At 48.4% G+C, this 27,699-nt stretch overlaps 1 protein-coding gene across 1 annotated transcript in view; it reads right to left on the bottom strand.

Moving 5' to 3' along the window:
* Positions 1-27,699, bottom strand: part of LOC142578572 (CD9 antigen-like) — a 151,984-nt gene that overhangs the window by 12,196 nt on the left and 112,089 nt on the right. Inside the window, exons 3-4 of the mRNA XM_075687952.1 lie at positions 10,911-11,195; positions 9,190-9,288 (exon numbers count right to left, since the gene is read on the bottom strand). Coding sequence (XP_075544067.1) covers positions 9,190-9,288; positions 10,911-11,195 — 384 coding nt within the window. The remainder of the gene's footprint in view (positions 1-9,189; positions 9,289-10,910; positions 11,196-27,699) is intronic.

The following is a 27,699-nucleotide window of genomic DNA, read 5'->3' as shown; positions in this document are numbered from 1 at the left end:
ACAAACGAAGCAGCTCCTCTACGACAGCCGCTGTGAATTGTCGTCCACGGTCGCTGACCACGCGAGGCGGACCATGTCGCAGGATGACATATTGCAGCAGGAATGTTGAAACGTCAGTGGCAGTTGGGGAGGGCACGGCCACTGTCTCGCAGTATATAGCGTGTGAGGTAGCCGACGCAAACAACTATCCAACGATTTCCCTTGGCTGAATTTAGAAAAGGGCCCACGAAGTCAATGCCCACTTGTTGGAAAGGCGTGCTTGGAGGCGGGAGCGGCTGCAGGAGACCAGCTGGAGCAATAGATGGCCGTTTTTGGCGCTGACACTGCATGCAGCTGGCCACATACGTCTCAACAGAGTGTCGCATTCCAGGCCAATAAAAGCCTTCCCGAATTCGGGAGAGCGTCCTCGCCGAGCCTAAGGCCAGACGTAGGGTCGTCGTGCATAGCACTCAGAATCGCTGTGCAAAGGCTGTCCGGTACTACTATATGAGAAAACGTGCGCCAGTGCTGGAAAAGTTCTGCTTATACAGGAGTCCATCACGTACACAGAAATGGTGTGCTGTCGTCGAGGCGGTCGTGGTGGTGAAGAGCAGTGTTAATTTATCGTCTTTTCGCTGTTCGGCTTTGAAACAGTCAAAGTCTGGAAAACGCGGCGACACAGAAGCCACGAGGTGATCGAAGTCACCGTAGTGCTAAGTAACATACGCGAGAGGCAGTCCGCATCAGCGGGTCGTCGACCGCTTTATAAGAGACGGTGAAGCTGTATTCTTGCAGTCGGAGTGCCCAGCGCGCAAGGCGGAACACAAGGGTCACGAAGATTCACAAGCCAACACAATGAGTGGTGGTCGGTGTCCACTGTAAAGGGGCGCCCGTACAAGTAAGAATGAAACCGCTGAACCGCAAATATTACCGCGAGGTATTCTTGTTCGGTGACAGTGTAATTCTGCTCGGGCCTACTTAATGAACGACTCATATGCGATCACGCGTTTGCGGTCACCGTAACGTTGAACCAGGACGGCACCAATACCTGTGCCACTGGCATCCGTATGGAGTTCCGTCTGAGCTGAAGGACTGAAGTGTTGAAGAACCGGTCGTGACGTCAGCAGAAACATCAACTGACGAAGAGTCGCACTCCGGAGTCCACTCAAAGGAGGTGTCCTTTCGTAGCAGGCATGTCAGCGGATACGCGACGTCAGCGAATTTAGGAATAAAGTGGCGGAAATAGGAACAAAGCCCCAGAAAACTACGGAGCTCCTTGACAGAGTGCGGTGCACTGAACGCTTCAACGGTTGCTGTTTTCTGGTGATCAGGGCGGATGCCATCCTTATCGACGAGGTGCCCAAGCACAAGGGTTTGACGGTCTCCGAAGTGGCATTTCTTGGTGTTTGAACTAGGCCATCGTTTCTGATGCAGTTCAGGACAATATCAAGACGCGAGTTGTGTTCGCTGAAGGTGCGGCCAAAGATGACGACGTCATCAAGGAAGCACATGCAGATGCTCCACTTCAAGCCGCGCAGAACAATGTCCATAAATCTCTCGAAAGTTGCCGGAGCTTTGCACAGTTCAAATGGCATCACATTAAATTCGAAGAGCCCGTCAGGGGTTACAAAGGCAGTCTTCTCCTTGTCGTCAAGATGCATCTGAATTTGCCAATATCCGGATCATAACTCTACTGAGGAAAGGTAAGAGGCGGAATAAAGGCAGTCTAATGCGTCATCAATACGTGGGAGTGGGTACACGTCCTTTTTTGTTACAGCATTGAAGCGGCGATAATAGACGCAAAATCTCCAAGATCCATCCTTTTTTAACAAGAGTCACTGGAGCTGCCCACGGACTCGCTGGCTCTTGTACGACTCCCTTTTTCATCATTTCATGCACTTGTTCATTGATAATCTGGTGCTCTGATGGTGAAACATCTTATGGCTTTTGTCTAATCGAATTTGCCGAACCCGTGTTCATGGTATGGCGTGTTCGAGACGCGGGGATTGCAGGTATTTTGTCCTTCTGCGCAAAGTTGAATACCGAAACGTGCTTCGAAAGCACATCCACTAACGTTCGGCGTTCACTCGTGCTGAGCGATTTATTTACCATGGACGAAAGGGCCGTTTCCGAACTGTGGCCATCACGTTCTTCCGGCACATCTGTATGTTCAACCACTGATAAGGACGCGTGTTCCCTGGCCAAGGCTGATTTCATGTCGTCTGATAGTATAACGGGCTCTTTAGAACAGTTTACGGTCCATGAGCCATACGGTTCAGTGGGCCTTTGATCGACACCAAACAATGTGGCACCAACACATTCTTCTTCACACAGTTAATGTGCATCGGTTCTACGGTAGCATCGAAGCTGTCCGAATCGGCACCGCAACAGACAAGGGGAACACAAATGGTAGATGATGCAGGTACAACCGTATCCCCACAAACATACAGTGTAGTTTCGCGATTTACAGGGCTATCCAGGAGTCCTGACGGAATCCTACCACTTTTGAATACCTTCCCTGTGCGGCAGGCTAGAGTAGCACCATACTCCCGCAAGAAGTCCATGCCGAGAATAACATCATGGGTCGACCGAGGAATAATTGCAAACTCTGTCATAATAACATGGCCTCCCAAAAACACGTCAGCACTACACCCCAATAGGTCGCAGCGGCTCGCCACTCACTCCACATAACTTTGAATCTTCGTCCCATATAAACAAAACCTTTCGCCCTAACACGTTTTAAAAGAGAGATTCATGACCTAAATTGTTGCGCCTGTGTCCACCAGAGCCATCACAGGGACATTATCTACAAGGACGCGCACTTTGTTCTTAAGCATCAACACAGGAGGTATTTCTGCCAGTAGCACGTCTCCAGCGACCTCACCTCCATCGGCCGCGCTAGCTAGTTTTCCGGTGACAAAGGGGACGTGGTGCGACGCAGCGGTGACGGAGAACAGGGAGCACGACGTTGCGCTGGGGGGTCAAACTCCTGTCAGATGTCGGGGAGCGATTCCGGGAGCTGCTCGACCAATATTCGTCGCCAGGTGATACGTGTGGACGAGCCACTCGTCGGCATCTTTCCCCGCTTTGCCTCCGAAGGTGGTTGGAACTCGGTAGTAGGGCAGTGGCCTGCTAGGCGCTGCCCTCGGCGCGGCTACTTCTTCTGGCATGTCGACGACGGTCGAAGCTGATGGCGGGAGGCCAGCGAGTCGACGGCTTCGATGAATCGTCCTCTTCTTCTTCACGGGACTGAAAGCACGTTCGCCGGGCTTCGTTTTCCTCACGCGTAACAATAAGCATCGGTTTTTATACCAGTTGCTTTTTTAAGCTGCACCAAAAATAAAAAAAAAACATTATATGTGGGAGATAACACAATTCTAACCTTCGGGCTAAATTACACGACGAGGCGGCCATTACTTATGCGAGAAACCAAAATGTTTAATTGAATAATTGACATAATTGTATTAACGAACTTTTTTAATTAATTACATTACGGAACATATTTCAATTTTCAAGTTACAGAAGGCAAGTTCGCAAGGCGTATTCAGCTGGAACGAATTCTGAATAAAAAAGCAATTACGAGGTAATAATTTTTTAAGTGACCAACGAAATGATGTGGCGTTCTTCAGAGGGAAAGCATCATGAACGAGCTTTAACCTGCACCTCAGATGCCTGAGTGCGACGGTACCAGAACGAAACTTTACGTACATTCACAAGCAATAAAGCTCTTTGATCGACTATTTAGAGGGAGAGCATCAAGAAGGAGCTTTGAGCTGCACCCCCGATGCCTGAATGCGACGCCACCAGTACGAAACTTTACGCACGCTCACCTGCAATAAAGCTCTTCAATCGACACTCTTCAGAGGGAAAGGATCATGAAGGAGCTTTGAGCTGCACCTCCGATGCCTGAATGCGACGACGCCAGACCGAAACTTTGCGCACTCTCATCTGCAATAAAGCCCTTTGATTGACACTCTTCAGAGGCAATGCATCATGAACGAGCTCTAAGCTGCACCTCCGATGCCTGAATGCGACGCCGCAAGAATGAAACTTTACGTGCGCTCACTTGCAATAAAGGCCTTTGATCGACACTCTTGAGAGGGACAGCATCATGAAGGAACTTTAAGCTGCACCTCCCATGCCTGAATGCGACGCCGCCAGAGAAATACTTTACGCACGCTCACCTGCAATAAAGCCCTTTGATCGACACTCTCCAGAGGAGAAGAATCATGAAGGAGGTTTAAGCTGCACCTCGACACGTGAATGCGATTCCACCAGATAAATACTTTACACACGCTCACGTGCAATAAAGCCCTTTGTTCGGCACTTTTCAGAGGGAAAGCATCGTAATGGAGCTTTAAGCTACAGCAGCGAAGCCCATTTGCGCCGCCATCGGAACGAAACTTTATGCACGGTCACCTGCAATAAAGCCCTTTGATCGACAATCTTCAGAGGGAAAGCATCATGAAGGGGTTTTCAAGTTCACCCCCCTACCCCTGAATGCGACGCCACCAGAAGGAATCATTACGCAGGCTGACTCGCAATAAACCCTTTGATCGACACTCTTCAGAGGGAAAACATCATCAAGGGGCTTTCAAATTTAACCCCGACCCCTGAATGCGACGCCCTCAGCACGAAACTTGAGGCACGCTCACCTGCAATAAAGCCCTTTGATCGACACTCTTCAGAGGGAAGATATCATAAAGGAGCTTAAAGCTGTGCCCCCCGATGCTTCAATGCGACGCCGCCAGAGAAATACTTTACGCACGCTCACCTGCAATAAAGCCCTTTGATCGACACTCTTCGGAGGGAAAGCATTATGAAAGAGATTTAAGCTGCACCTCCGATGCCTGAATGCGACGCCGCCAGTACGAAACTTTACGTACGCTCACCTGCAATAAAGCTCTTCAATCGACACTCTTCAGAGGGACAGCATCATGAAGGAGCTTTAAGCTGCACCTCCCATGCCTGAATAGGATGCGGCCAGAACGACACTTTACACACGCTTACTTGCAATAAAGCCCTTTGATCGGCACTCCTAAGAGGGAAAGCATCATGAAGGAGTTTTAAGCTGCACCTCCGATGCCTGAAAGCGACGCCTCCAGAACAAAACTTTACGCATGCTCACATGCAATAAAGCTCTTTGATCGAAACTCTTCAGAAGGAAAGCAACATGAAGGAGCATTAAGCTGCACATCCGATACCTGAATGCGATGCCGCCAGAACGAAATTTTACGCACGCTCACTTGCAATAAAGCTTTTTGATCGACACACTTGAGAGAATTACGGAACGCCAACGAGGAATCTGACCACAGCTTCGGGTTCCTAACTCGTAACGCCGTTGCAGCACTCTTGCAACAGACGTGACCGCTGAAAGCCGCATACCGCCGGGAACTTCAACAGGATAATCCTTCCATTGCATATCTGCCACCTGCACGGCCAACATGGACCACACGCACACCATCCCGCAACATAGAATAAAGAACCAACTTATAAAGCCCAAACAAACGGCTCCACGCACACCACATCACCACACTACAGTGCCTAGAATTGTAACCACACTACATGGTAGACGCCATGCTGTTACGCTGCTACTGTTGCCAGGTTAAAACTGACTGCTGTCAAAGTTTAGCAAGCGTCTCGTGAGCTGGCAACGTCAGCGCGTAGCAACATGGCGGCGCTCTAGCGGTTCCCGATTTGAATGCCCTATGCGTAGCGTGTCCTCTACAGTCAGTGTAGTAACTCTATGCCGGCGGTGGCTGTCCAGAGGATGGGCTTCGTACTAACCGTATAAGTCGCGTCCTGTCTGTTACTCGAGCCAGCATTACCGCGGCTTTCGTTCCCTTTCAATAAGATTACAGCTAATTTTCCCTTATAAAGGCTAAAATTCCCTAAGTTTGCCCTGAGTTTTTCCAGATTATTCAAATTCCCTGAGAATTCCTGGTTTTTCCGGTTGGTAGGCACCCTGATTATTATTACCTTGGCGTTCGTTTCACTAAATCCTCAGTTCTCAGTACCACTTCGTGTTGTCCCTTTCTTCAAGCCTGGTGTTTTCTTGCGGTAAATTCCCAAAATCATGAATAACCAACTGGCAGACCCCCGCACTCTATGTTACATCCCTATGTTTACATAAGTGCAACGCGGCGATGTTCTAGCGATGTCTTTTCCGATACCTTTCCCTTTAGCGCTTAGACAGTGGTTAGAGCGACGTTCCGCCCGCGTTATCAACATGATCAGCCGGCCGTCAACGGTGGGTGATAAGCGTGGCAGTCGAGCGGAAGGCATCGATACAAAATGTTGTCGTACTTGCACCTAGTTCCTTGTATGCGCAAAAAAAAAAATAGCGAGATTGTTCTTTTTTTTGCAAATATCGGTAACGTAAGCTATGCTTATGACGCGTGCGTTGTTTTCCAGCTACGAACAAGCACAGTTCATAGGCCTAGTCACATCCATCGCTTCGCTTGCCTGGAGTCGGCCATGTTGGTTTTGGAAAGCGAGAAACCGTTGCTCCCATGCATGAGGGAAGAAAGTTGCTCTATTTAAAGACGAACATAGGAGACATCGCCGTTTCTCCTTTAATGGAGCAAGGATGGCTCATCTTTTTCTTAGAGTGTAGTTAGAGACTGCTCGCCAACACGTTCACCTGCCTGAAGCTACAGGAGGCCACGCATATAAACTTGAGAGCATTGACAAAAGAACGTCCCAGTTAAATGTTTCTTAAGCTATTTAAACAGGTCAGTTCAAGTTTGCACCTGCGGTGGCTTTACCTCATATTCCTTCCACATCTGGCTGGCACAAGCATTGCAAATCAGCCGCAAAAAGACAAAACTCCAAAAGAACATATTCTTAACAACTGGATGATGCGCAGTGAAAGTTATTGTTGGAAATGGCACATTGTGTTTTAGCAGGCTTCTTATCACCTTGAATAAACGACTGAGATGGCAAACGCCCAATGCATCAGAAAATTTCCTCAAGACCGTGTTCACACGAAGACGCAAATTTAAGCATCATGGCTTAGCTGAACGAAACTCTCGTCAATATGTTTCTGCGTTCTAGGTCGCGGGGAAATCTAAGACATGAGTGTCATTTTCCCAATGAGCTGGTGTGCGTAGAAAACAGACTTGACGAGTAATTTTTGGCGAAAAAACTGTTGCACATCCTTCATCTCACGTCACGAGCCCGAAAAGTCAAGTTGGCCAACATGTCTGCAGCAGCGTGGAAATTACTAACATCAGGCAACACGACCGCGTCGCACTGACTAATGCATGCACATGTACGGCCGCTTCAATAGCTCCGACACAATATGGCGAAGGTGCGGCGTTGGCTTGCTCAAAGGGTGTCACAAACCTGGGAGGCGGCGACAAGCTCTGGGCGCCGCTCACATCGAGGGTGGACGGATGCACGTTATGAGCGTCGCCTTTGAAACGGCGGATTGCGCCACCAAGCTCTCGTTATTTTATTGCCTAATGTCCTACCCATGCTAAATAAGAAAAAAGAAAACTCACGATAAGTTCCTCCTAACCAAAGTTCCTGAACCCCTATTGTGTACTTTGTTGTTGTACGCCTCCGTTATTTGTCATTTCCCTACTTCCACCAATCTTCCAATAGCCTCTTACTAATCTCTATTGCAGACATGCTTACTTTCCCCCTGCTCTCACTGAACCCAAGGACTTCAAGGAGGCCAGTGATTCTTCAATCGACCACTGGGCAGATATCTTCTCATTCTAATACAACATGCTTCATCGTTTCGCTAGCTTTTCCGCAGCAAGCACATACTTCTTCCTTCTTATGGCTCGCTTTATAAGTGCGTGTCCTAAGTCACTCTGATCTCGCTTCGAAAAGTAATGGGCTTCCCTGTGAGTTATCATAAATTCTTTCTTTCGTGATTTCATTTTTTTTTCTCTTGAGTAGTTACTCATGGCAGGTTTCTTTTCCATTGCCGCCACCCATGAGATTATCTCAGCATCTCTGACTTTCCGCTTGACGTTCCTTGTTGCTGTGTTGCTCACCATAGAGGCCGCATACTTGCTGGTAAGCTTCCTAATTCCTTTCCTCCACTGTGAGTCAATGTTATGCCTGTACAAATACCTGAACACTCTCCCAGCCCATTTACTTTCCTCCATATTCTTCAGTCGTTCGTCATAATTAATTTTACTGTGAGCTTCCCTCACTTCAATGTGCAAGTACTGGATGCTCTTAATCTAGTCCTTGCAACTCTCAAGAAAACCCCATAGCTCACCCGCAGCCTCCTATTCGCGCAATGACCACTGGCCCTTTGGTCGTCCCAGATGTGATCAACGCAGATAACCACCTATGGAACTCCACTTTGGTGTCACCGTGCTTCGCTGCCCACCGTCATCACTTCCTTCCTCTTTCATTCTTTCTGCATCGACATCACAGTGTCCGCCGATTGACTCGGTTCCTTCTCCGTTCTCGTCCTTCCCCTCGCCTACCTTGAGGAACCCCCCGCACACTGCACGCTTAGCCGTCTTTTTGGCCACGTGTTGCCCTTAGCTTTCTCTAATGCACACACCGAAGCTTTCAGAGCACGTGCTTGCTAGCAAAAGCCGATACGCACAGTATCTAAATCCTTAAAATGCCACAAAGTGATTATCACCAAAGTTTTAGAAGCAATAAATGCCGCGCAGACTTAAGGTATGACAGGTGTTTGCACGTGTAGAACCGCGAGACCGCGCTCTCACTGGCTTACCAAAGCAACATTCCCGATACCAATGCACAGAGAGCAAAACCGCTACTAGCTGTTTGTCTTGCCACTTCCAAACTGCTATTTATAGGGTACAAGGACTTAACGTCCTTTACGGTTGCACGTGCTGAAGCACGTGACGCGAAAGGACGCTCCGACTGTCCTGCAAAACCAAATATACACGAAACACAGCCGGGCACACGAAAAGAAAAGAGAAAAATTGAAAGCTAGCGAATTATTATTTAAAGGTTAAAAAAAACGCAAGTCAAAAACCGAAGCAAATTCAGGACATGCACAAAACACTTATGTTTTCGTCGCCGCCACGCAGACTTGGAAAAATACGTCCGTCCGCCACAAACATCACGAGCACATCCTTTATGTCTTGAATCCCAACAGATTTATCGCTCAGGTTGGGACTGCGTTGCATATCTAAATGGTATAGCGAGCAAAAGCGAAAGTGCGCGTATCAGCGCGCGCACAAGATGCATGAACACATGCGAACAGACCTTGGCCTGCGCCCAGTCGAAGGCAGTAGTCACGTGAGTCTTCTTTCCGTAGTCTTTCTTGAGCGCATTGTTCAAGTTGTCTTTCATATCCGATAATATCTGGAAATAAAATAAAATTGTGTCACAAAAAAGCGTTCGTACGTAAATGGCGGGGCTGTGTGTGATACACAGTCCACATATTCTGCACTTCGTTTATGCTACCGAGTGGCTTCTTTCGATGGTCGCCAACTGTTGCAGCTCCGAAAGGATGCGGTCGCAGTCACTATACTCGCGGACAAGTTTTCTTGGCTATGAAGTGAAGGCTACGGAAACTAAGCGCACCTTTTTCAGCGCTGCTGGAAGTAGTCCCGCAGTATTGTTGACGTTTTCTTACGTGGGGAAATTGAAAACAATATCCTTTTTGCTTTTTACATCAACGAGTTTGAAACAATACCTAACATTGACCATTCAGCTATTGGTATTCTATTAGAGTTTAGTTTGTTCTTTCGAGTTTTCGTAGACCTGAAACCGTCGCACGTTTTGCACATTCATCAAACGCAAAATGGCGCCCGCGTCTTCTGGTGAGTGTCTGTCACTTGCGGTCCCGTAAATCAACTCCCCTGAGAGGCTGTTGACCAACTTTAGCAGCAAAAGACGGTTGAAGCACACAAAAAGTGTTTGCCCAACGTCTGCGCGGAAACCAAGCAGACCCAATTGGAAATCGCAACCATGTACAAACCAGTGAGCGTGCGAGCTGACTACTGGCTGACTGCTGCGCCGATTTTACCGACGCCAGCGTCGGCTGCGCGTCCAAGTCCTAACCGCACCATACGGCTGCTTGGGAGCTCTGACGCAGGCTGCGATGCTCGCTGTTCAGACTTAATACATATCGAATGTTAATAAGCATTGATTCGTGCCGAGTTAATTGCCTCCACTAAAGAGGTTGGCGAAACGGCAACCGGAGCCGAGCGCGCCCGGATCCGTACGAATGTTCAGAAGCTCCGTACCCGCAGCTTTCGCTCCATAGCCAAAAAAGTTGTCCGCGAGTATAGCACGATTCTTTCTTACGCGTTTCACCCAGCCGTGGCCGTTTCGAGTGAAACGTTTCGAAAGGCAGCACTAACTTGACATAACAAGGAACTCGTAAATATGGTAAAGCTTACGTATTATTGTCGTAAGGGCGTGCGAATATTTTCAATAGGAAGCCTAGTTACTTTCACCCTCAATGAATTTCAGCGCATGGCATCCGTGATTGGAGACCGCCATTGCATCCACGTGCCACACAGCCAATTTGGTTGGGCCGTATACACGTAGCTCTTGAGTAATCAAATTACAGAATAGGACGTATCTAATATCGAAGAGTGAAACGTATCTATTTGCAGCAGGAACATTTATTTCGGTACAATTAGGTACCCCGCCTCTATTGATTAGTGATTAATACCTTCTAGATTTGGAGTTATTGCCTCGTGTCGCGTATTTTCCTTTTACGCTTTGTCGACGCTTAGTTCTCTCAGACGAGTTGCTCTTTCATTTCATTTTAATGTACCCGTAGGCAAAAGTTACAGGAATGAAAGTGCTCAAGGGTGCCAGGCCAGAGACAGACTAGCCCACGGACCATACGAATTGTGGCACAGGTGCGGCTTCCTTACGGCCTGCACGTATGCTCATCGGTAGGCCTTAAATATGGCGGTGGTCACACAAGCGGTCTTTCGGCTCGTCCGGATCACGCGATGCAGACGTGCCTTGTCCTGGAAGATGACGGCCAGTATTCCGATGGCCAGCTCGCAGGCGAGTATGACGAAGAGAAAGGCGAAGTACGCGCCCAGCAGGCACTTGCTCTCCTTGACGGCGCCGCAGCAGCCGAAGAAGCCGACGAGCAGCACCAGCAGGCCGGTGCCGACGAGCGCGTAGGCCAGGTACTGCGGGAGCGCGTGGCTCTCGTCCGCCCGGAACAGCCGGAACAGCGTCGACCGGTGCTCGTCGATCAGCAGGAACGCGCCCAGCCCGATGAGCGCCAGGCCCGACAGCTGCGTGCGTTGCGAAACGGGGCTCAAGCGCGCAACGACAACACACAAGGACGGCCGCGGGACAGTAGCACTGGCTTGCAAGTAAAGTTCATTCGTGGATATATAATAATTTGCGTGTATATGCTCATCAAATGCCGCAGTAATATACTCACACAACAGCACTAATTCGAGTCTCGAGGCAGAGAGCCCGATGCAAGCGAGGAGTGCTGCAAATTATGCAGGAGAGCTTCGGTTGTTGACACCACGCAGCATGCCGAGCCAGCGCATGAAGCTCCATAATTCATCCAGTAAGAATGAAGGTTTGGGCAGCCTATACAGGTATTGGTTGCAAGAAATGTTTGTCATCTGGCCGGCTGTACAGAATGCTGTAGTATCCCACTTGTCTTCAAAGAACAGTGCGTGGTGACGTGCGTTCCCTTGCCTCGTTGCTGTCATGGTGCGCCAGATAAGTGAAGGTACTTGCTTCTCAGATGACCAGAAGGCCAGTTGACAAACCAGTGCGTCTATCACATAATTAGGTTTCCATTTTCTCTTTACAAATCACGAGCGTTCTATGGGTCCCTTCATTTAGAATGAGAAAATATTCTATATTCGATTTTATACTCGGACGTTGTTTTTTTTTCAAATATTCGTATTCGAGTCGATTCGGAAACTGGATTCGGCGGCCCCCTAGTCATCTAAGGAGGGCGCCAAGTCTGCTCCGTAGCTTTAAGCAGTGGTCCCCTCACTGTTTAAACTGCAGGGTTGCGGCCATGCAAGTTGCTTACTGTTTACTTCCCTGACTTATCCCCGGAAAGCAGGGGACCAAAGGCAGGCCGTTGTGAGAAGCACGTAACCACTTCATTTTCATTTTTTCATCCACTGCAAAGCTTGTTTTCTTTCGGAATTGACCAATGCTTCCTACGAAGGCCGTTTTTCAACAGTATACCTGCTGAGCACGGCTAACGTCAAAATCGCTATATTTTACGATCGGGGGCATACAAAAAGGCTGCGAATATCCTTTCATTAGTGGTCTGCAGTTAGTGATCCTCGTTGTCCTTGTTCAACAGAAAAAGAAGAAAGCCATATTCTGACTTTGACCGTCAAGTCACGTCTGTCGTGCAGAGGATAAACAATCAATTCCGCCCCGCGAAGTAGGGCGACCAGCGGAGGAGCCGTAAACATTTAGAAAGCACCATCGGTCACACACACACTGAGGGCAAGCGCCCCGGCGGAATCGCACACCGAGCATTGTTGTGCCGTCTCAGTCGGGGGCTGCTCGAGCCAACGCTGCTTCGTGCCGCTCTGAGACAGTTACTGCGCTGCACTTCGCCCCAATTTTTCCTCCTTTCCCAACGAATATCTCCATCTCCCCGCGGTCCTCGAGTTGGGCCTCGCGAGCGGCGCCGGCAGCACGCACTACACGCGGCCCCCCAGCGCACGCGACACACTAATCTGCTGACTGCCTATTCGGTTCTTTGCGCATGCGCGGAAATGCCGCAGTTGGCTCGCGGGCAATCACCCGCCACACCAAGTGATCGATAGCTACGGCCATTAGCGCTCCCTCGGCGCAGCCAAACCGAGCAGCTGGCTGAATAATGAGCTGCGGTAGCTGACGAAACCGCGTCACGTTCGCGCTTCGCGACATCTCCAAGGTTACCCCTCACCGTCAAATCGTTCTCGAGCCTGTCGCACACCGCACAGCGGAATCCGAAATGTCCGTCCAGAAAGTTCCTCTGAAATTTCGCATACGCACCCTTGTGCTCGTCTAATTTACTGGCGTGGTAGCTGCTGCATCGCTTGAGTCTCTTTTGATTGATTGACTCTTTATTGGTTTAACGCAATGCATGTGATGGGAGGCGAAAGGAAAAGCAATTCAAGAATGGCTTGAGGGAGTCCTTCGCACTTCATACTAGACAGCAGCAGAGGAACACGCATTTTGTTTATATTGTGATACACTTTGACGAAACCTTAAAATTAAACACATCATTAGTTACTGCCCTACACAAAGCGTCATGCATTAGCATGTATCACTTCACATCAGCATCAACCAGCACAACACTTCATTACAACGTACGCATTGTAATACCGGCATTTAACAATATAATTAAATAAAAATCAAAGACAGCTCAAGAGGTCAATTTTAGGCTAGAAAGAACGCGTACAAGACAGATAATCTTACTTCGCGAATATCCATTTGTTCTTTATTATAGTCATTTAGTAAACGCACAAGTTTGTTATGAACATTTGCCCACCATGGCCAGTGCGACAATACGGAACATTCCATACTTTAAAAAAAATTAAATTATGGGGTTTTACGTGCCAAAACCACTTTCTGATTATGAGGCACGCCGTAGTGAAGGACTCCAGAAATTTTGACCACCTGGGGTTCCTTAACGTGCACCTAAATCTAAGTACACGGGTGTTTGCGCATTTCGCCCCCATCGAAATGCGGCCTCGCGGGATTCGATCCCGCGACCTCGTGCTCAGCAGCCCATCACCATAGCCACTGACCAACCACGGCGGGTCGTTCCATGTATACATTTGTTCTTGTGTTATGTGACACTTGCTTCGGATGGGCATTTACCAACCCCATGAATAGAGAATTATGACGGTCATAACTTAGGCGATATTCACGCAACAATTTGTGCTCATATGTGCTCTGATTATACTTCTTTTTTGTAACGAGCTGCGCAGCCGAATGCCGAACTAGCACCTTCTCTTTTTTTGCCTCACTGTAGCCGTGAGAAGTTCGATTGTGTAGTAGTACCCAGACCAAATGACAGCAGTTTAGATACGAAGCAAACACAGCATTATAGATCAACAATTTTACTGACTTTGGAGTTAAGTAGCAGTTTCGGTTCAAAATTCCCGTTATCGCCTAACTTTTGTAATATCGCATTGACGTGCTAAACCTACTGAAGTGATTCTGAACAATGCACACCAGGTACCCTAACAGAGCTAACTAGCTCTATCTCCGACCAGCGGAAAACAAGGTTACCTATTACAGAAACATGCCTACCTATAGAATGAAAACTTACAGCCTTTGTTTTTTTATTTATCTTGAATTGTTTATTAGCTGTCCACGTGTTTAATTCCTCTAAAACGGCAAAATCTTTATTAAGACTAATATAGGCATCTCATTAAGACGAAACAAATGTGCTGGTGTCATCAGCATAAATTATAAATTTAACTTCTGAATATATATGGACTATGTCGTTCATGTATAAATTAAAGATCAAAGGCCCGAGAATGATACCCTGCGGCGTTCCTGAGGTTATTTGCTTTCTGTCGGATACTATTTCATTCATCAATACAAACTGACGTCTTTAACTTTCAGTAGCATTGGGGGAAGCCAACGGATGCCATAGTGACTTAATGTGTCAAATAAAATTCTATAATTATGTAATCAAAGGCGTGCGTAAAATCAAAAAATTTCATGACCAAATAGTTTTTCTTCAATTTTTTCCAATATATATTCTTTCCAGTCGCGAAGAGCAAGTTCCGTTGATCAATTTTTTTTTTAAATCCATACTGACATATCGTTCTCACGTATCTGTTACAGAAAGGATATAGTAGATTATGCATTATTCTCTCCAAACCTTTAGAAAACGCAGGCAATGCCGACAAAAGTGTATAATTCGAGCCGTATTTTAGTCTTCTTTTTTACATAAAGCCATTACACAAGCTACTTGCATTTTGGATGGAAAAACACCCATTGAAATACATTAGTTAAACATATATGTCAGCACCAGGGCAATTTTATTATTTACGCATTTGACTGGCCTTACATGCAGCCCATCAGAATCGCAGCTACAGCCGTTTTTTAGGCCCAAGAAAACAGCACAAACTTCATGTTCTACTGTTTGTTGCTTCTAAAGAAGTCTCACTTTCGCTGGCAAGGCGAAGCATCGATTGCGATAGCAAATTAACGCACATCTATACGAATTAAGGATGGTAGTTTAATCGGAGGTGTAACTTTGGAAACATTCGCAAACTAACTGAATTAACAAACATATGGTGTCAGCACGCACGAGCAAACATGAACACATCGCACTCTATGTGCGCAGACACTCGCTGTCAAAGCGCTGGTGTGAGCAAGCGCGGCAGCAGCAGCGAGCGAAGTGACCTTCGTGCCGTCTATCACTTCAACGCAAGAGCGGCGAGCACACAGCGCGCACAAAGGTACGAGCTGTATGCAGATCATGTTCAAGATATGGCAAGCGCGACCACGCGCGGCCGTACAAAGTGCACACTTGTTGGCAGAACCCTCCCCGCTTACTTGCTGTATACGGCGAGATTGAGCCGTGATTATCAGTTCCACTGCACCCGGTCGCGAAATGCGCAGTTGCTGCCGGATCACAACGCCGGCCCCCTTCCCGCCCTCGCATCCTCCGCCGCCTTTCGAGCGACGGAAAACGGCGCTCTCCGCGTTCTTCGTTCGCCCGCGCCAGGTTGACCGTCGGCTTTCCTCGCGTGCTTTCACTCGCACATACAGCGTAGGACGCGCGGCGACGATGTAATTGACTTTATAATGAACATCACGACGACGGCGAAAATACGCCTGGAGTGTCCATATTGTTACGAAGCCCACTCATTCCGAGAGGGACATTCTGTTTGGAGCAGAAGACGAAGAAGACGGGTCTGTCTGGTGTGCAGGCTGTCCACCATCTTGGTTGCTGCTGCGCTATTTCGTTGTAAATACACTGTAAATAGTCACGCCTCGTGCCGTTTCACGTAACATCTTTGTGATGGAGGTGGTAGTTGTTTCCTGTAGCCACCACGGAGCTCCGCAACGGCCGCCTCATCACGGTTCCGACCATGTGACTCGGTGCAGGAACATCGTCTTCGCCACATGCCCCTCCCGTGGCTCCCACTTACCATGGATCCTGGCGTGTGTTCCGGCCAGGATGGTATTGACGTCGACAAATGGCTCAACCTTTACGAACGGATCAGCATCAGCTACAGGTGGGACCCGTGCCTTATGCTCGCCAACCTGCTGTTTTACCTCGATGGCCCACCACGAGTGTGGTTCGATCGAGACGCACGATGCTGACATTACAAGCTGGGACTATTTCAAAGAGGAGATCCGCGACCTTTTCGGTGACAGCACTGGTCGGCAGCTTGCTGCGCGGAATCAACTGCCGACTGGTGCACAGACCGAGTCATAAGTCACTTACATGCACGACGTTATTGCTTTCTGTCGCCGGGTTGATTAGCACATGTCTGAGCCCGAGAGGGTTTCTCATGTGCTGAAAGGTATTGCCGACGACGCTTTTAATCTGCGCGTTTATACCAACGTTGACACCATCGACACAATCAGCAAAGAGTGCCGGCGCTTTGAACAAGCCAAGTGCCACCGTATTTCCCATAGATTCACACGGCTGCCCAACTCAGCGGCAACTTCTTCATGTGATGCCGTTCGGCCGCCCCCACTTATGAAGACGTCACGGGCATTGTTCATCGCGAGATTGAAGCTGCCTCTCCTAGACCTTTTCAACCTCCCGTATTCCCAACGCCCGCCAGTGACCAATCTCCGTCATCGGTGTCCCTCATCCAGGCTGTAGTCAGGCAGAAGTTTCCAAATCTTGACCTTCCATCAGCGCGCCCACTGACTCGTCTGATCCTCGGCCTTATTCTACAGGTACCGCTCGACGATCCTTCACCTCTCCTTTGCCCTACCGCAATCCTACAGAATAGACAACGCTCGACGATCAGCCCATCTGCTTCTTCTGTCATCAGGCCGAAGCACATTGCTCGTTATTGCCGTCGCCGTTGGACTTACACTCCTCGCCAGACCTTCCCGACCCCCATGCGCCCTACTCCTTCGAGCCGTTCAGCCGCTGCTTCCCCTACTTTTCGTCATCTTCACACGCGCCTCTTACCTCCGACGCCACTCCGGCTCGCCGCTTCTCCCGCTCCTCGTCGCCTCAACGCCGCCAATCCCGCTCACCTCAGCCTCGCCACTTTTCCTCACCAACCTTCTCTGGACGCTTGCAGCCGGAAAACTAGATCTTGCAGCTTATGGAGGTGAAGCTGTAATGCCATCGTCCCTTGGAAATCCTCTACTGACGCTCCCCACTCACCATAGCCTCCTAGAAGTAAAAGTCGACAATGTTCCTGTAACCGCCCTCATCGATACTGGCGCACACCTGTCTATTATGAGCGCTTCTTTATGCCACCGCCTGCAGAAGATTATGACGCCGTCCATACGACACAGGCAGTCCGTGTTGCCGATGGTGGGCTGTTCAAGTGCTAGGGATGTGCACTGCCCGTGTCAGTATTGCCGGTCGTCACACTGTTCTTTTTGCCGTCCTTGCTCGCTGCCCACATGACCTCATACTTGACCTTGACTTTCTTTCGGCACACTCGGCCTTAACTGATTGTTCTTATTATACAATCTGCCTCGATCTTCATCTTCTATCAGATGTCTGTGACACGCCCGTCAGCCGCTTAAGTCCCGCCGCTATTGTTCGCTTGCCTCCTCGAGCCATCACGTACGTCTGTTTGTCATCGACTCCTCTCGTTCCTGATGGCGACTATATCATCACTCCTACTGCTGACTTACGACTGACGCGTAATGTTACTGTGCCACATACCACCGCCACAATAGCAGATAACTGTGTATTCCACCCACTCCTAAATTTTGGTCTGACCCCTCAAGTGTTGCCCCACAAGGTGTCGCTTGCCGAACTCACCGCAATAACAGACAATGACGAGAAGGCTGTCACCATAACTGCTCTTGATGAAGCTGTGGTTTGCCGGTCACCAGGTTCTGACTACAGCATTTTTCGAAAAATGATTGGATCAGACGTTTCGCCTGACCAGATTGATGCTCTCTGCCATGTTTTGGCCTCATACAGCGTCGATTTCGACATCCGTGATCGTCTCCTGGGCCAGACTAAGATTGTCACCCAACGCATCAACCCTGGTGACTCTTTGCTCATTCACCGTCGGCCTTACCGTGTCCGCATCAGAGCGCGAAGTGATTCACAAAGAACTGACCAACATGCTTGCGAAGGACATCATTGAACCATCTTCTAGGTCTTGGGCCTCACCCGTCGTCTTAGTTAAGAAGAAAGACGGCTCCTGGCGTTTCCGTGTTGATTACCGGCACCTTAACAAGATCATCAAGGAAGAAGTGTACCCTCTTCCACGTATTGACCACGCCCTCGACTGCTTCCATGGTGCCACTTTTTCATGTCTGGACCTTCGCTCAGGCTACTGGCAAATTGCTGTAGACGACATGGGTCGGGGGAAGACCACCTTCGTGACCCCTGACGGCCTTTACCGCTTCAAGGTGATGCCTTTCGATCTCTGCAACGCGCCAGCTGCCTTTAAGAGCATGATGGACACATTGCTTAAATGATTTAAATGGTCGACGTGTTTATGTTACCTAGACGACGTGATAATCTTCTTACCCACTTTCCCAACACACCTTGAGCGGCTTTCGACCATTCTAGCAATATTCCGACGAGCTGGCCTTCAGCTAAATTCCTCAAGGTGCCACTTCGGTCTTCGTCAAATTACTGTGCTGGGCCACCTGGTTGACGCTTTCGGTATGCGACGAGACCCAGCTAAAGTACGCGCTGTCACAAACTTCCCTGTTCCACGCTCTGTTCATGATGTTCGTAGTTTTGTGGGGCTGTGCTCCTACTTTCGCCGTCTTGTGAAAAACTTTGCGGCACTCGCTCGTCCACTCACTAACCTCAAACAAGAGACCACATATTCTTGCACATTTTTGCCAAGCCACTCCCACCGAAGTACGCACGGACGCTAGTGGTCACAGCATCTGCACCGATGCCGTGGCACCAGCGGTATTGGCCCAAAACCAACGAGGCATTGATCGTGTTATTGCGTATGCCAGTCGTCTACTTTCGGAAGCTGAACACAACTACTCTATTACAGAACGGGGATGCCTCACCCTTGTCTGGGCGGTTTCAAAATTCGTTCCTTACTTGTATGGCCGACCTTTCCTTGTTGTCACTTACCATCACGCTCTCTGTTGGCTTTCTTCGCTGAAGGACCTTACTGGACGACTCGATCGTTGGGCGCTGTGCCTTCACGAGTATTCTCACTCAGTTGCCTACAAGTCTGGCCACCTAATATGGACGCGGACTGCTTGTCCTGCTACCCTCTCGACCCACCAGATGTATCATACATCAAGCCTAGCACCTGAACTATGTCTATGTCTAAGTTTCTCCAGATTGGTGACGAACAACGTCGTGATGTTTCCTTGCCATCGCTCATTGACCGTCTCGAACCTACACCTAACGACGCGTCACTGCAAATGTTCGTCCTCTTGAATGGCACACTTTACCGTCGTAACATCCAGCCAGATGGCCCTGAGCTGCTTCTCGTTGTACCTAAACATCGGTGTTCCAGGGTCCTGCACGAATTTCACGACGAACCTACTGCTGGTCCCCTTGGTGTATCGCGCACGTACGACTGTGTCCGGCACTGCTGCTTCTGGCGCGGTCTCGCCCGATCTGTGCGATGTTACGTGACCTCCTGCGATAAATGCGAACGTCGAAAACGATCTGCCGAATCCCCCCCTAAACTGCTTCAACCGCTCTCCATCCCGACCGAACCATTCTTCCGTGCTGGTTCAGACCTTCTCGGTCCTTTTCCTGAGTCCAAATCCGGCAACAAGTGGGTCACCGTGGCTATAGATTATGTGACCAGGTATGCAATTACTCAGGTGCTCCCTACCAACACTGCTACTGACGTTGCCGTTTTTTACTACACGATGTTATTCTATACCACGGCGTTCGTCGTCAGTTGCTTACAGATCGAGGCCGCACATTTCTGACCCCTGTATTTAACGGTCTCTTGCGCTCCTCCTCAACGCAGTACAAGTTGGCCACTTCCTACCATCCCCAAACGAATGGCCTCACCGAGCGCCTAAATCGCACCCCCACGTATGTGCTCTCAATGTATGTTTCATCTGACCATCGTGACTGGGACCTGGCACTAGCTTACGTGACTTTCGCCTACAATTCGTCGCATCATGATACCGCCGGTTATTCACCTTTTTATATGCTCTTTGGCCGTGAGCAGACGTTACCACTGGACACTCTACTTCCGGCTGCTACAGCATCGCCTATCGAATATGCACGCGATGCCATCACTTGTGCCAATCACGCGCGTCAGATCACCCGCACTAAGCTGTCGGTGACCCAGAAGCGACCCAGAAGCGCCGTTATGACAGCTGGCATCCCGACATTCGTTTGTTACCCGGTGCATTAGTACTAATGTGGTGTCCATTCAGTCGTGTTGGCTTGTCAGAGAAGTTGTTATCTCGGTACACTGGCCCTTACCAGGTCGCCCGCCAGGTGTTTGAAGTGCCCTACGAGATTGTTCCCGTCTCGTCGACTGTGCCACCTACGATCGCTCACGTGACATATGTTCACGTCAGGAAAGCATACCGCCCTCTTGCTAACATTACTGCTTAAAGTGCACCGAGACGGCGCTCCCACCACCGGAGGTAATGTTACGAAGCCCACTCATTCCGAGAGGGACATTCTGCTTGGAGCAGAAGACGAAGAAGACGGGTCTGTCTGGTGTGCAGGCTGTCCACCCTCTCGGTTGCTGTTGCATACCTCGTTGTAAATACACTGTAAATAGTCACGCCTCGTGCCGTTTAACCTAACAATATAACTGCTATCGAAATAAAATAACATTTTTGCAACATCAGTATCTAGGGTTATTGTGCTTGGACTTTATACTGAACATCACGACGACATCGACGGCAAAAATGCGCTTGCAGTGTCCGCATAGTTGCTATCAAAATAAAAGAACGTGTTTGCAACATCAGGATCTAGGGTTATGCCGGGTGCGCGTGGCCCATGGTCAAAATCTCGGTGCACCAAATAGTCGCTAGACACACAAAGTCGCCGATGACCGCACCATGTCAGATGTTAGGTAGCGGTTCGATCCTGTCGATCGGTCCTATTAGTAAATTCAGCTTATACCATAATGCATCGGTTCGTTTAGAACAGGAAGAAGATATCTGAAAGTAACACGCTTCCCTTCGATTTTTTAAAGTTTGTTATCCAAAGAATTTCGAAATCGCTCAAATGCAGTTAGGTCTACCTCATTAAGCGTGCGCATAAAGTTCTTAAATAAACGATCTTTTTCACCAATCTCGTGAAAAACGCTCGGCCGTTATTCATGGCTTTCGACAGCCTTTCACCCTTCTAGACGTTTATAAATGAAGTGTTTTTTGTACACTGCCGAGACACAACTAAAAAAAGTACCATAAGCCACATTTGCACCTACAGACTGAAAAATATTGTCCCAGCACAACATATTACTTATTACTATTACTGATTATAATACTTATTATTAGGTTACTAATATCCAAAATAGAAAACTTCCAGAGCCGTTTGCGAGATACACTGGAAACCAGAAGCAACGTCAGGACCATCGGTTTTAGCGCAACTGCACATTGGCGAACGGTCGCTGATAGGGAGAAGTCCTGTTGAACCGAGGGCGTATAATAGTTTTTTATAAAGAAATTAATAATAGTCTGCCAGCACATGGTGATCTTTGTGGGAATATTTACAATGTTTGCGCAGTTATGGCATGAAAGCAGATTTTCGAACTCAAATTTATTAGCATTATCCCAATTCATACCTGCAATTCATATCTATATCGCAGTCTCCACCAGTGACAACATTATACTGGTTTTCGTTCACAAACGGAAGCAATTTAGAACAAACCAAGAAAAGCCATCTGGAGGAAGAACCCCTTTCAGCTTCGGCGCGGCATTCTCCGCTTCACGGCACCCGTCTTCCAGTGGAGCCCAGCACTTGCTTTTCGACCTTCGCTGCTACTCACCGCCCGTTTCCGAGCCCCTTACTGCGACAGTTGCCAGCCTCAGTGGTTTGCTATAGAGGGAGGCGCTTCGTAGTCTTTCAGCTTTTAAATAGTAATTGGCTAGTTTTCTTTTTCGCGTGCGACGCGGTGTATCGTGTACATTTGGTTTTGCAGGATAGAGCGTCCTTTCACACCACGTGTTTTGACACGTGCAGCCGTGTCGGACGTTAAGTCTTTATAGCCTTAAATAGTAGTTTGCAAAGTCGCAAGCTATTAGCAGATTTAGTGTGTGCGCATTGGTATCGAGAGTATTGCTTTGGTAAGCCAGTTAGAGCGTGGTCGCCTCGTACGCGTGCGAACGCCTGTTGTACCATAAGTCGGCGCGGCATTTATTGATCTAGAACTTTGGCGATAATTACTTTGCGGCGTTTTAAGAACTTAGATTCTGTACGTATCGGCTTTTGCTAGAAGGCACGTGCTCTGAAATCTTCGATGTTTGCATTAGAAAAGCTAGAAAGACGGCAAAGCGTGCAGGGGTGCCCTCAAGGCGGAGGAGGGGAAGGATGAGAATGAAGAGGAAATCGAGTAAATTGGCAGGCTCTGTGATGTCAATGTTAGACTAAAGAAAAGAGAGGATTTCCAGCACCAGCCTGTTAAGCAGGTCGAAGAGCTCAAAAGTGAGCTAAATATGGACCGTAATGGACGGAATGTGGTGGAAAAAAAACTTGAAGCAGCCGAGGAAAAGCTTAACAGGGCAGCCATGATGAACGAGAATAGTCGTGACAATGGAACCGAGTCTCCCGGCGTGACAGCACAGGGAGTGTCAACAAAGCACGTGGTATGCGTGCAACGTGAGGAGGGAGTAGGTGGAAAGAGCTGCACCTATCTTGATGTGGCCACAAGGGAAAAAGCATGAACGCAGACATCACTGCCCCTTGTCAAATCCGAATCATGCGGAGAAACATGACAAAGGGAAACAGGGAGAGGCCTCGGCAGTAGAAGAGAGTGAAAGGTTGATTATCGCCGGCGACTCAAACCTGGCTATAGCCGGGTACAACTTTAGCAAAAAGGGGAGGCCCCGCCTAGACGATCGAAGCGCGACAGTCGATTGCTTCCGCGACTAAAAAAATCGTGCTTCTGAAACGCGCAATTCTCGATATAAATAAAGACTTTTGTATTTTGATGACTGGTTTTATAGAGCTCTCATGTGCTACAGTACACACCGGATCGCGACAGAAAAATAACCCTGTGCCTTCCACAACGCTGCCCGTCGTCTGCTGCTTAGCGTCATTGCAAGTGACAAAAGTAGAAAGAGCCCCACTGCATGGCTTTTGCGCTTGTTTACATGTACACGGCGCATTTACTACTCCTTTTCCGAGCTTAAAATGAATCAGTTGCCATTGAACAAGTACTTATATAAAACAATGCTTTTAACGCAGCAATTACAAACCTGTGGCTTTAATATACTCGAGGCAGGAAAGGTACAAAAATGCTTCATTCATCGTTTTAAATAAATGCTCTTGGTTTTAAATGGCATAAAACTTATATTTTTTGGTTTTGTGCTTGCACAAATTTTTTTCGTTTTCTTATTTTTTTTTTTTTTTTGCAAGCCAGCAATCTCGCCTGTTCGCGCAAGGCATTCCGTACGTATTTTCCGACATGGAGCCCAGTGAGGTGACCCGGAATGCGATCCTTTGTTGCCGAACAAGCCTTGTGTCGCCTCGATGTCCACACCACCAAGGAGCCTCGACAAGAAGAAGAAGGGTGGCCGCATACTGCACAGCGATTCACGTAACATGATCCTCATACCCAGGAATTCTGGACATGCATTTAGTCTCTTTTTTTGCCACCACGTGGCGTATCAACCTTAATGATTTGAAATTCGCGCCGTGACGTGCGCCATGACGCAAAACTAAAGAAAATATAATAAAAAGAAGCACACCCTGAGACGGTTGCTTCACCTCGGCACTTGGCAACGAGCGCGCTTACGTATCAGTCTTATCTTGAAGGCGACCTGCTACTTGCTCGACTTTCAATGAATCGACGATTTTGCTAGACACCTTGCCAGACAGCTCAGCGGCATTTCGGGTGAGGCCGAGATAACAGCTCCCGCAAAGCTACCGTTGGGTTCCCTTCGTTTTTTCTCGTTATTTGTGTACGACAGCGGCCGCAGGCTTCCGTATAGTCAGCGTTATGTTTCGCGTGTTTTCTAAGAACCGGTGTGGTTCAATAAGAGGAAGCTTTAGCTAGGGCCCTTCTTCGATGCCGGCCGCTCAAATTCACGTAAAACGCATAAATGATTCTAGGAGAAAATCACTCAACAGTTCAACCGATCTGAATGTGAATTGTTGCATTCAAGAGAGAACGTTAGATCACAGGGATCGCTGCAATATTAATTTTGATTTAGGCCATGGCATTATTGACAAGAATTATCGGAAATCGGCAAATCTGAAGAAAGAAGTACAAAGTTTGCAAATCCGTTGGTTCGGATAAAAACTGATATCGCCTCCCTATAAATTACATCTCTTGGAGAAGCTCAATCGCGCAAATTATATGTATGAATTTATAACTTATGTGAAGTTGTTACAATGCCTGTAAAGATTCTGAGAATGCCATATTCACGAGTTAGTGGTGTATTTCAGGGTGCCATACGATATATGAATTTCGTCCGCATTAAATGAAATATTAGGTGCAGCTTACATAACTCCGATATCGTTTTAGTTGCTGAGGTACAGTGTCGTATACTTCGAGTATTGCTTCTTGAAATTTCGCATTTTTTAGAATTTAGAAAAGTAGAAGCTAAATAAAAATTCGCTTTCTGAAATCTTATTTTAACTGTCTCTTTTAAGTTTTACATAACTCATGAATTGCGGCGCAGTGGTTGTAAGAAGAAAGGATTGCTGATTTACCATGTAGGAGCTAAAGCTTCCTGTTAAGTTAGGTTTAGAATAATATGTTTGCTGATAGAAGAAGCAAGACGGGTAGCGCATATACATTATGGCGGCCGCAGTTCGATGGGGGCGAAATGCGAAGGCACACGTGTACTTAGATTTAGGGTACGTCAAAGATGGCCAGGTGGTTGAAATTTTCCAGATTCCACCACTAAGCCGTGCCTCAGAATCAGATCGTGGTCCTGTCACGTAAAACCCCATAATTATTTTTTTTAATTCAAAGGATGTACAGTAATTTACAGTAATTGACAAAGTCAAGCCTACAGCAGGCTAGTCGTTGAAGCGTTCACTTCTTCAGACCTAAGCTTGGGCTCATCTTCCTCAGCTTTGTTCAGAGCTGCGCAACATATTTCCACTTGGCGTGGGAGCGCCGTCCCGCTGCTTTGTAGGCAGGAAAGGACTGGTAGCGTTTTAGGCGGCTGACCTGAACGACGTGATGGGAAGTCTGGACGGAGCGAGTAGTAGATGCGACCGGAGACATCTCGTAGGTTACGTTGGTTAACTGACAGAGGACTCGGTAAGGGCCGGAGTAGCGGGACATTAGTTTTTCCGAAACGGCGTGTGGGAGATCACAGAGTGACAAGATCCCCGGGAATATAATCGGCATCCGGTTGAATACTGTCACCAATGCTTTTCCGCTTGTTCTGAGAAGCAAAAAGGCGACGGTGAGCAACTTGGCGTGTTTCTTGGGCTCGAGCAATGACATCGCTTGTATACTGAGACACGGACTCTTGAGCGGTAGGTAGTATTGTACTAAAAAGCAATGCTGGATCTCGGCCGCACAACAAATAAAATGGCTCGTAACGTGCAGTGTCGTGGCGCGATGAATTGTACACGGATATGACAAACAGGGAAGCAGGGGCGCTATAACGTAAAACTATTCCAAACTTTTCTATTCCAATTCTGTAACCAGCCCTCCGCGATTGGTCAAACACTTTTTTGGACCACCCCAACTTCACATGTCTGTCACGCGACGTCACGAAAACCGCGATAGCTTCACATCTGATACGACGTGTGCACACTGATTATGCATGAATTGACCGAACAAAAGGAAAATTGTTATTTCTGATGCGGCGCCTCGGCTTTTGGTCAGAAGTTTTCGGGCTGCACCCACTTCACCTGCCTGTCACTCGACGTCACAAAATCGCAAAAACTCACCGCGTCAAAGTGACGTATACGCGTTAAAGATGCATCATTATGCCGAACAAAACTGAATTTCCTGCTGAATAGCCGCAGGCTGTCCCGTTCCGAAAGGAATAAAATATGGCTGCCGCCAATCGCTCAGGGACTGGCTACTCGCGCCTGCCGAAATGCATGGGTTTACTTGCGCATAATAAAACTTCTTGCGCGGCCGTGTGACGTTTTCGAACACTTTCGGCACCTTTTTGACCTCGTTCTGCCAACTCTTTGCTGAGGATCCGTTTTAGCGGCATTCTTAAGCTTCCTTTGCATGCCGCCGCGATTTTCGACCAGCCACCGCAAGCTAAGTAAGGGAAAGCGGACCAATCGCAGACGCCCGGCACTACTCTCTTTATCCGGTTACCGATATTCAGTGCAGTGGCTCGGCCCCATGGAATCCCTCTCCACTTCAGCGTGCTCCTCACCTCTTGTCAGTCAATTAGATAAGACAAGCTGCTCAGTGTAATAATATTTGGGGTTTTACGTGCCAAAACCACTTTCTGATTATGAGGCACGCCGTAGTGGAGGACTCCGGAAATTTTGACCACCTGGGGTTCTTTAACGTGCACCTAAATCTAAGCACACGGGTGTTTTCGCATTTCGCCTCCATCGAAATGCGGCCGCCGTGGCCGGGATTCGATCCCGCGACCTCGTGCTCAGCAGCCCAACACCATAGCCACTGAGCAACCACGGCGGGTTGCTGCTCAGTGTAGGCAATGTTATTCGTTTTTCCAGCAAACAAAAGTGACCTCCTATGAACGAGGAAAGCGTTTGATTGGACGGTTGAGGCAACCCTGCGGGCGATCGCCCGATGCTTTCGTCGCTGGTGACGCAAATTTCACGTCAGTAATAAAAACACATCAGAACAGTTTTACGTTATAGGGCCCCAGTATTACAGTCACGATGGTCATCAGAAACATACATGAAGAGCATGTCTGTTATTGTACGATTATGCCGCTCCGTAAGACCGTTTGTCTGCGGATGGCATGTATTAGTAAATATGTGCTTGGTAGAATAAGAATGGAGGAAGTCGCCCACAACTGTAAAGAGGAAGGAGCGACCCCTGTCGGTAAGAAGTTGACGAGGAGCGCCGTGGTGAACAATGACGTGCAACAGGAACTAGGCTACGTCTGTTGGAAAGGCTCTGGTGAACGCGAACCAAGTTGTATAATCTGTTTCGACGGCAATCCACTTGTTGCATAAGTCAGATGTGGGGAAAGGCGCCTATAGGTCTACACCAGCGCGATAGGAGGGTTCGGTAGGAACGCCAAGAGGTAGGAGTAAACCAGCAGTGAGCACAGATGGCTTCTCCTGGCGTTGGCATAACTCACGTTCGCTCAGATAATTCCGCTCAGCTGGAGAAAGTAGACGCGGGCATAGGCAATGACACGGTCGTCCCATCGTTGACGTTGGCTGAAAATGGCACCAATTCCATGACCAATGGCATCACTGCGGACTTCTCCTGGAGCAGTCTGGTCGAAGTGCGCAAGAAGGAATGGAGATGTAAGGAGAGAGACAAGCTTCGAGAAGGCAGTTGCTTACTCATGTCCCCTTCTGCGTCCGCCTTCAGAAGA

This window comes from Dermacentor variabilis, chromosome 4, assembly GCF_050947875.1.
Source record: "Dermacentor variabilis isolate Ectoservices chromosome 4, ASM5094787v1, whole genome shotgun sequence".
In the NCBI taxonomy this organism is placed as follows: Eukaryota; Metazoa; Arthropoda; class Arachnida; order Ixodida; family Ixodidae; genus Dermacentor; species Dermacentor variabilis.
The sequence above is the reverse complement of the archived record's forward strand: the minus strand, read 5'-3'. Positions and strand labels throughout refer to the sequence as shown.